The sequence below is a fragment of the Quercus suber genome, unplaced genomic scaffold, assembly GCF_002906115.3.
Source record: "Quercus suber isolate HL8 unplaced genomic scaffold, Cork oak 2.0 scaffold_407, whole genome shotgun sequence".
NCBI classification, from domain to species: domain Eukaryota; kingdom Viridiplantae; phylum Streptophyta; class Magnoliopsida; order Fagales; family Fagaceae; genus Quercus; species Quercus suber.
In genome coordinates this window covers 35,092-45,639 of record NW_027069858.1, presented here as the reverse complement: position 1 = coordinate 45,639, position 10,548 = coordinate 35,092, and the positions used below count along the sequence as shown (strand labels likewise).

Here is a 10,548-nt window from a genome sequence, read left to right as displayed (position 1 = left end):
TAAATAAGGTATTCAATGTTCTACTGTTGAAGTTTATCGCTTTGATCTTGGCATCATCCCATTCAGCTAGCACTTCCTTTGGCTTAGTCCAGCCAATCTCCATAGCTTGCCATATATTTTCATCTAAAGATTGCAAGAAAGCTTTCATGCATACTTACCAGTATGCATAGTTAGTGTCATCAAATAAATGAGGTATAATAAGTGACTGTCCTCTATCCATGACAAACAGGGGTCAATGGATCACACAACAAATATTAAACCTAATCAGAGTGTGCCCGCTCTGATACCACTTAATAGGCTAAGAATGTATTGACCCCTTTTGGTAAATTAATTAATTAATTATCCAAGTGAATTAATTAGATTCAATTACATGTAATAAGCGTGGTAGCACAAACAAATCACCAAGTTAAATGCAGCGGAAAATAAATTTGACACATGTGATTAGTTTACAAATGGGGAAATCCATCAAGGCAAAATCCCACCGGGTAAATTTAAGGTCACCACTCTCAAGAATCCACTATTATCAAAACAAGTGGTGACAAGTAAAATGAATTCCAATACCTAATACTAACCTAAAGTTGAACCCTTACCCCAATTCCCAATTGGACTTGTGATGTAGCGGCAATCTCTCCTTTCAATGCATGAATCTCAGTACGTGACTAGCCAATGATGCACAAATCCTAGTATGTGACTAACACACCAACTTGAGGAAGATGTTGGCTACAAAGTTCTTTAGTTCATCCAACAATAAAGATCAAGAAGCTCATTGGTTACAAAACCCTTGGCGCAAAGATGTAGTAGCTTCTAGAAAGAATATGATGAACTAGGGCAAATTTGTCTCTGGTCACAATATGCATGTATTAACACTTTGCATCCAATATGACGGCCCTTAATAATCCTTATACGTGTTTAGGGTTATGAGAAAAGAAATCCTACACAAATACTCATGGATATGCTTGAAATCATATCTAGAAATTCTAATTTCATAATTCTCGACAGATACAACTTCTGTTGAGCTTCTGTCGAGTTTCAACATTAATCCTCGATAGAAATTATTTTATTGAGACATCTGTCGAACTTTAATAAACAATACTTCACTTATTTCTTTGTCAAATTTGCATGGCTTCAATACTAAATTTGAACAGCTGTTTCTTGGAGTACTAATCCCATCATAGACCTACCCAATTACAAGTAAAGTGCGTTTTGTCAAAGGATTAGCCAATTTACATAACATATGTCTCTAACAATTTCACATATGTCTTAACAGGATGAATCTTGGGGTCTTGGAGCATCATTTCTAAGCAGTTTTTTTTCTCTTTTTTCTCTACATTTCTCTCCTAAAAACACAGCCAAAAACCTTTGATTTCTCCTCTTTCTTAACATTTAAAAGGTGGTGGTCTTACTCTCAATGTTTCTATCCTTGGTTCTATACCTTGGATTTGAGGCTTAGGGGTGTGGATGTAGCTTTTTAGCTACAATCTACACCCATTGCTTTTCCTCGCATGTTCTTACTTTATTTTGCTTCCTAGCATGTTTTATGGTTTTTTTTATATCATGTTTTCTTACTTTTTACCATGATTTATCTCTTTGATGTTGTTGGCCTAACCTTTTGGAGTTAGGATATGTCTAAATTTAATGTTTGTGCTTAGGGTTTAGGGTTTAGGGTCCATATACTTTTAGGCTCTTTGCCATGTTTATGCTTAGATCTACATGTCTACGTGCTCTTTGCCTTGTTTATACTTAGATCTACATGCCTATGTGTTTTTTGCCATGTTTATGGTTAGATCTACATGTTTATGCTTAGATCTATGTGTTTATATGCTCTGTGCCATATTTGTGTGCTTAAATCTATATGTTGGTTGCTAATGCCATGTGCTTCTATAGCCCTTTTGTCCCTTGATATCTCTCTTTCTTGTGTTCTGGCCCTTATTGGTGGGGTGTAGATCTAAAACCTGTGGTCTAGGCCTACACTCGTACACCTAGGCCTTTATCAAAGGATTCGAATAATTTCCTTTATGCATGTATATGTTTGCTTGCTTCTATGCTTTATGTTAATGTTTCCTTGTCTAGATCTCAGCCTTGCTAGGCTTTGTGCCCTTCGTGGGCTTGTGCTTGTTAGTCCTTGGGGCCCATTACTTATGTGGTTGCATTCGTCCCTCCTAGAGCTTGTTTGGATGTAACCATTTATGAGATACATATCTATGATGTTGGTGTGCTTGATACACACCTTTTTCTACCCCATGTGATGTTGCTTGCCGTGCTTACTCTGTGCCACCCATTTGGCTTTCTTTACTTCTATGCATTCTTTTTGCACGCTTGCCTACATGTTCATGCATGAGTCTTTAATTACTTGTGTTGTCCATACTCCAATATAATGGAGGTATGGACACTCGATCCAAACCTACATTTGTCCTCCTAGGACAACCTCTTTTGTTTGATAACATGTTGTTTGCCCTTTTCACATGCTTAGCATGCTTTGTTTGCCTTCGTTTGGCTCTACTTGTTAGTGTGTTCTTTGCATGCTCTCCATATTTCCCATGTTTCTTCCTTTGCTTGTCTGTTGGCTTGTTTCTTTTGTCTTTGCATGTACATGCATGGAGCATAGACACTTGGAGCAAGGGTGCAACCTCCTAGGCACAAGTAAAAAGGGCAAGGATGCAAGCAAGAAGAGGTGAGCTCATAAAGGACAATGTTCAGAAGATTAGGGGGCCTAGCCCTTCCTGTGTGGTTTTCTCTTTCTCCGTCTCTCTAAGCCTCTTATCTAGAGCATGTATTAGGGATCCCTCTCTCCTTGTACCCTTTCATTTTCCTACTCTTTGCTTGGGTTGCTGTTTTTGATTGATATATAATATATATATATATATATATATATATATAAGTGGTCCATATTTTTCTAACTATTATTATTATGTATTATATATTCCTAATCTCTTTTGGTACAAATAAAATTTTTAAGTTTCAAATTTATTATTCGAATTTTTCATTCTCTTAGAGAGATTATCATGATAATCAAAATTTATCATACAATTATAATTGATATTACTCAAATAATTGATAGTACTCTCAACTCAAACTTGTCTTTCCATTTTTAAGTAAGTAGATTGAAGTGGACCACAATGGACTGAAATGGATCGAAGGGGACCGAATTGGATTGAAATGGGCAAAAGTGGACCAAAATTGACTGAACTGGACCAAATACATAGAAGTGGCCTGAAATGGTCTGATATAGATCAAAGTGAATTGAATAGACTGAAGTTGACCGAAATTGGACTAAAATAGACCGAAGTGGACCGAAGTAGCCAAATTAAACTAAAATGGACCAAATTATGAACCTTAATTAGTAAACATAATTCAAGAAATTAATTATTGTTATAATAATAAAGTGATGTAAAACCATAATTTATGATAAGTTATGTATTCCAATGTAATGGAAGTGGTTTATTGTTGAAATAACATTAATCAGATTTGTTATCAAATTAATATTTTAAACTAAATTATTATGCATGCGTCTGTGATTCTATGTGCGTGTTGAAGGTTTTATTCAAATTAAATTTGGTACCAAGTAGAGAAATTTGGTACACCACAAAAAGCATATATTGAAAAACCATTTGCATGTAATATTTAATATAAATAAAAAAATAAAATTTTTATTAAAAAAAAAAAAAAAAACTCCCTTTGTTAAGAGATTTATTATCTTTATCTCTTTGAATTCATGAAAATGACATATGATTTTCTAAGTAGGAGCATGACTAGATCCTTTGACCTGGCCTTGAATACTATATTAGCATACGGAAATGAATACAATGGTAAAGTGAGATTTTTCTTTTTTTCAATTGAGTATAAACTAAAAATAAATAAATGGTGTCTCCACTCAAGGTGTTTGTATTACATGTATTTTCTATTATAAGTTATATTTAGGTTCAAGAATGTGTAAAGTCATGGTTGTGAAAAGTGATGGTCATATTATGATTGATAAGTTATAATTAGTTTTGAGAGAAGTAAAGGCACAATGCATTATTGCGTACATTAATATTTCGGGCATGTTTGATAAACTGTAATGATGATTATGTAGGAATAGGAATATGTATTACAATGAATACAAGATGCAAAAATAATAAGAACACCAACAAGATTTATAAATCACAAAAAATAAGAGAGAGAGAGAGACTATACAAGAAAATTGCAAAGCTCTAGTAGGGAGATAAAAAAATATATATTTCCAATAAGAGAGAGCAAGAACTAAGGGGGAGAGAGAGGTAGTAATTGTAAAAATAGGAGCACTCTAGAAGCAAAAGTTGAAAATTTTCGAGAGGGAGATAAAATTTCAAGAGGAGTGGTTTTGCTTCAGTTTTGTGGGAATTTACTTAATCAAGCCTATTAGGTTAGGCAAATGAATAGGGATTACAAGCTTTTGATAAGTAATAGTTGTTCTTCATTAAATCCGAATTTGGTAAGGATGAGGTATAAAACCTATGTTTTATACCATCCAATAAGAGATTGGCACACCAAATTTTTACTTAAATCGCAATAAATCATATCACACATAATAACATATCAATAAACTCACAGTTGACTTGGATTTTCAAATTAGTATTAGAATTGATTAGGTGTAGTTGCGTCTGTTCTTTAATATGTAATATAATAATATGACATGTTGGAATTGAAAAGTGTAAAACTTGGGTTTTACATCATATCCTTATAAAATTTGATCTCTTCTTCATTTTAAGGAATAAAGAATGTTTATTCCTGTAATAAAAATATAATCAAACAATTTTATCTCAATACCATAAGAATAGCTATTATAATACAATATTTATTGCAGCCTACCAAAAGTATTCTAAATGCTACCTTTCAACATATTATATGAATATAGATGAGTATGCCACATGGAAATAAATTGATTCATTGCGTCAAAACTAATATATATATATATATATATATATATATTAAGAATACTAAGTATTTACATAAACAGGAGAATGAAAAAGACATTAGTCGAATGCCATTTAGTGTTATTTTTGGGAACTCCAAGGGCATTTTACATTGAAAAAACATTCTTATTATAATATAGGAAAAGCCCACAGAAACGCTTCCCAACGTTTTATCCGCAGCAATGGCGGTTATGCTGCGTTGCTCTTCCTGCTTCTTCACCCCTCCAAACTCCACCGTCCGATCCACTCCACAGAAAATCACATGCTCCCGGTAAGTACTCACGCCCCTACCTAATCTTCTCTCTCTCTCTCTCTCTCTCTCTCTCTCTCTCACATTCAATCATTTCACACCTTTTTGCTTACTTTCTCTGAACTCATTTCACTGCTTTGAAATTGTTATTGCTTGTTTATTAAGCTCTTTAAAAGCTAAAATCTTTACAGTGATCTCTTATAATGGAACAGCGTACCTTTCATTTCTCAGGACTTTACATTTTAAGCTATGTTTGGTTGCTGAGAAAATAAATTGTACAGTATATTTGAATTATGCATTGTCCACGAAAAAAAAAAAATGCAATTTTAGTTATTGGGTTTTAATTTTTTATTTTTATTTTGTAGTATAATGGGTTAAATGTAATATTTTTATGTGTGAGCTTTTAGTTTGTGGAGGATACAGTTAAATGCGAAATGTGGGAGGTTTTGAATTATTACATTGTCTATGAAACAAATTAACTATTTTAGCTAATGGGGATCAATTTTTTATTTTTCTTCTGCATTATAATGGTTAAATGTGATATTTTTATGTGTGAGCTTTAGTTTGTGGAGGATATAGTTAAGTGTGAAATGTGGAAGGTTTTGAATTATTACATAGTCCAAGAACAATTTAACTATTTTAGCTAATGGGGATCAAGTTTTTATATGACTTTTGTATTATAATGGGTTAAATGTGATATTTTTATATGTAGAGGTAAGTATGTGGAGGATATAGCTAAATGTGGGGGGTTTTACTATTCAGGTATTAAAAAAATGGAGAGAATTAATTGGTAAGTATATTTGAATAATTGCATTGTTCAAGGGGAAAAAAACACACTTTTAGCTGTTGGGTTTTCAATTGTTTATTTGTCTTTTGCATATAATGGGTTAAATGTGATATTTTTATGTGTAAGTGTAAGTTTGTGGAGGATATAGCCTAAATGTGAAATGTGGGAGGATTTATTTTTCAGGTATTAGAAAAATGAAGTGAATAAATTCCATACAACATTCTTGAAATATTACAATGTCCAAAGTGGGGGGGAGACAATTTTAGCTAATGGGATTCAATTTTTTTTTGGTAGTATGATAGGTTAAATGTGACATTTTTATGTGTAAGCTAAGTTTGTGGAGGCTATAGCTAAATGTGAATGTAGGAGGTTTTATTGGTCAAGTATGTTAGTGGGGTTTAGGACATTTTTTGTTTTGTGATTAAAATTGGATATATTTGTTTACAGAATTGAGGGTGTTTGAGAATGTTGCAAGTTGTGATGCTAGAAGAGAGAGAAGATAGGGGATTCTTGAGTTGGTTGTTTTACATGATTTTCATGATGATGGGCCAATGAGCTATAGCTCAATTGCTACTTCCTTCTCCCATAATAATGGGATGGATGGTGAGGTTATCGGTTCAAGATCCACTATTGCGTGTGTAACTTTACCAATAAAAATATATATATTTTCATGACAATGGTTCCACATAATTTAAAGTTATTTAGTAATGTAATTTGAACTTAACCCGTACATATTTAATTTTTGTTATTCAAACAACCGTCAATTTACCCATATACTGGAAGGCCATATATAGGTTGGTTGAGGGTGTTGTAAAACTTCTTGAATTGAATGTGGAGAACATCCTCTTACTGATATGGTGATATATTCATTGATTGAATCAGGGAAGATTGCAACTCTTTCATATAAAGTGGAGAGGTTTGTATCATCCTTGAGAAGTACTTTTAATGGGTCATCTGAGATGTGCCAAATGTTGCCAAACTTACATTGTCAGGTATGATGGCAAGTTTCCCAATATCAGCTGTTATGTATTTAGTAGGAGTTTTGGTTGTGATATATGTTGCATCTACTACTTTATTAGTGGCATAAGAGAATTCCGCATTATAAGATGTAGAGTTTAACAATATCCCTATGAAGACTGCCCTAGAGAACATTATTATGTAAACTTTGTGGGAGGGTGTCTCTCTTTTATCTGTAAAAGACCTATCTTGCAATTTAAAGGCTCCCATCAAGTTCAGCATGCAACTTTGTGTATAAATTTTGCCGGGCTTGGATTTCATTTGACAGTCAGATTCCCACAACCAGAACTTAAGCATCATGACTTAATGCAATCCCGTGCAATGAGTTGTAGATCAAATGGCGCTTCCCCTCCTATAAGAGTAGGTGGAGGGTGAGGTCATGGGTTCAACATGTGTACTTCACTAACAAATTACTTAAGAGATAAATAAATAGAGTTCATCAAATGTTCATATCTCAAGAAAAATTTGTGTGATCCAATTACTGCAATATATTTTAGTTTCCATCCATTATACCTTATCAATTCCCTCTTTGACGGCCATTATTTTTATTATCTGATCGGCAGTTGCCACTTTAGCAGGAAAACAAACAAGTAGGAATTCCAACAATGGCATTCCTCATCAGTAATCCCTTGATGTTAACTACACCTTTTAAAGCTTTAGCAGAAACATGTGAAGCTGATAACTCTGTTTTCAACGTGAACTTGCCTTTATTGCTATCCTTGGCCCTTAAAGGGAAAACTGTTGGAGGTAAGGTAGTATTGGCTTCATTGACTCCTTTGGTTCTATTCATTCTTATTACTTTGCAGGATGTATTCAAAGTCTATCACGAGATATCTTTTTCCTTTTTTAAATAATTTTTGGTAGAGTTGCTTGTATCTATTATAGTTTTAGTATCATGATGAGCAAGTAAAAGAAAGTGCCACACGTAGAATGCCCTGGAGGCCTGGTTTTTTGACCTATAAAGCTACATAGAAGTTTGAGATTGATACATGGAAATTGCGTAATGAATCCTCAACAAGCATGACTTGTTGATGTTTCTGACACCTCAACCATGCCATAATGCAGCATTTAGTGTGAAATGCTAATTTAGGATAAGAGTATTCAAAACATCAAGTATTATTTTTCTTTTCTTAGCTCATTGTTAGGATTATAATTGGGTGTGGCTATGTGAACTAAGGAAATTGAAGCTGCTTCTGTCTTTCCATGTGTAATGTCTATAGTTTTTAATGACTGTGAAGTGTAGATCTGTAATCATGTTATGCAGATTTCCCCTAATTTTTGATTGCTTGTATGATAGGTTTGCTTGTTCGCCAAAGGAGAGGGGAATTGGAACGGCTGAATGAACAGCTGCACCAAATCAATGCAGTTCTAAGAAAACCAGAGACTGAAGTGATTGTTGATCCAAAGAAGCAGGGATTGATTTCTCGATTGAAGTGTGGAAAGAATTTTTTGTGAAATCAAGGACTAGAGAAGGCACTCTTGGAATATAAAACAGCTCTTGAGCTTGCACAGAATTTAAAAGATCCTATTGAGGAGAGTAAGGCTGCAAGAGTTCTAGGTCTGTTCACATTCCCTTGGCCGTTATTTGCCCCCTATCGTTTCCTTTTTTTTTTTTTTTTGGGTATTCTAGGTATACTATGGCTTATATACAAACTAGAAACACTAAAATAGGCATATGACTGTTGCTGTAGAGGTTCCACTAGACTCTTATACATCTAGTACCCAAAAAAAAAAAAATATTCCTGTAATGAATCAGAAGCGTTAAGCCATGTTTTGGGTTCACTGTTGCTAAGACCTTTCTTCTTATATGTCCACGGAGTAAGATAATTCAAGCCTATAGAAATGTTACAACCATCTTAATGCAATTAATTGAAAATTTGAAACCAACCATATGCAAACCTGCTATGAGGACTTGTTGTCAAGAATCAGGATCATATATTTTTTAACCTTCAAGAAGGCAGAACTCTTCAAATTGAGTCTTTTTTTGTCTCTTTGAGCATTAGTTTCAGTTGAAAATATGCTGTTGTGGCGTTCCCAATAGCCATAACTTGTTTTCATGATTAATTTCATTAAGTAGCATATCCCCCATGAACACACCTCAAAACTCCACCCAAACGATTCAATCCAAGTCTAAGTTACCCATTTTTTGCTTGCCTTCTTTACCTTCTGAAATGATTTGTTATGTCATTCATCTAGTACAACTATAATAGTTCATTCTTATAAAATTGTAATAAAGAATTTAAATACCAATCCTTCTTGCTCTTGACATTTTTTTTTTTTAATCAATTGTAATTACTACAGAGTGAGAAAATTGCGACTTTTTTTTTTGCAACACCAATTTTAATCAAAATAACACAGTCCAAGAATACAACTTAACAAGCTACAACAACACCCTGCAGACCACCCTGCAGAGTCAAGTCACATAGACCAGCAAAATTATCAACCAAAAAATTATTTAAAAAAAAAAAAAAAAAACGTAGACTTGCAAACACTCAAAACACGCTCTGATAAATTTGTTCAAAATGGGTATGAAACACTCTTGAACGTTTAGACCCCCAGATACAAAATTACCAATTCAAATTTATATCAAACAATTAATGTGCGGAACATGATAACAAGCTCACAACAGAATTGATAAACAATCTAAGCCAAATATAAACACATTCACAGCAGGAAATATAAGGCAAAGATAAGGGGAAGGAAGATGCAAATACACGGACAACACACGATGTGTTATCGAAGAGGAAACCGAAGTCCTCGGCGTAAAACCTCTCCGTCGCCCTCCACAAGCGGTCAAATAATCCACTAAAGAATATAGTTGGGATACATGAACAGCAGGAGACCCTCCAAGCTTAATCTACCCAAGTACCTAAGCCCTCCAAACTTCTTGCTCCAACGAGGTTACGCCAAACCTATTTCTTCTTTAGCTTCCCGGATTCTGCTATTTGACCATAGCATCAACCAATGTATATTGGTTCATTTCCAAACTTCTTCCCAAAGCACCAAATGGACTTCTCACAGACGTGGGTGTGGTGAGACAAGGGTTTGGTAAATGACCTCTCAAGGGTATGACAATGGAGAGGAAGAGAGTAGAGGAATTTGTAGAGTCTCTTTAGATGAAGATTGGGATGAATCAATCTTGTATTTCTCTAGGGTTTTCTCTCACAAAATTCTCTCTAGAAGCTCTCTCAATATGATGGGTATAAGGGTTATATATAGTAGGGTGAGAAGGGAATGAAAACGTAGTTTTTGCAAACAGGGCAAGTTGGCGACTTGAACTCGCGGCTTGGCCAAGTCGGAAATCAAGTCGCGACGTAACGGCCTAACCAGACTGGAACTTTTGTCTTGTAGCGTGACAGCTGGCGCGACCCTTCAACTTCCCCGTGTGCCTCTCATGTGCCTGCCTTTCGCGGCTTGCCAGTCGCCGCGAGTCCTAATCGCGAGACTCTGTTTTTCTTGCACACTCTTGAGCTTTTCTTCACATCTTCTCACACACTACCCTTACAATTTTTCCACCTAAATACAGGGTTACTAAGTGCTAAATTACAAGCAAATTGGTCACG

General features: G+C 34.6%; 1 protein-coding gene across 1 annotated transcript; it reads left to right on the top strand.

Annotated features, from left to right (window-relative positions):
• Positions 1–2,594: 2,594 nt before the first annotated feature.
• LOC112026674 (protein FLUORESCENT IN BLUE LIGHT, chloroplastic-like) lies at positions 2,595–8,861 on the top strand. The gene is made up of 5 exons (XM_065761338.1): positions 2,595–2,671; positions 5,072–5,202; positions 6,851–6,960; positions 7,561–7,732; positions 8,283–8,861. The coding sequence occupies exons 1-5, from the start codon at positions 2,595–2,597 to the stop codon at positions 8,438–8,440; spliced, it is 648 nt and encodes a 215-aa protein (XP_065617410.1). The 3' UTR covers positions 8,441–8,861.
• The last annotated feature ends 1,687 nt before the right edge of the window (positions 8,862–10,548 follow it).

Excerpts from the sequence above, each read along its gene's own strand:
- LOC112026674 (XM_065761338.1), top strand. The coding sequence starts at position 2,595 with ATGGAGCATAGACACTTGGAGCAAGGGTGCAACCTCCTAGGCACAAGT. Across the intron at positions 2,672-5,071 it reads AAGGATGCAAGCAAGAAGAG|GAAAAGCCCACAGAAACGCT; the intron begins GTGAGCTCATAA and ends ATTATAATATAG. Across the intron at positions 7,733-8,282 it reads TAAAGGGAAAACTGTTGGAG|GTTTGCTTGTTCGCCAAAGG; the intron begins GTAAGGTAGTAT and ends CTTGTATGATAG.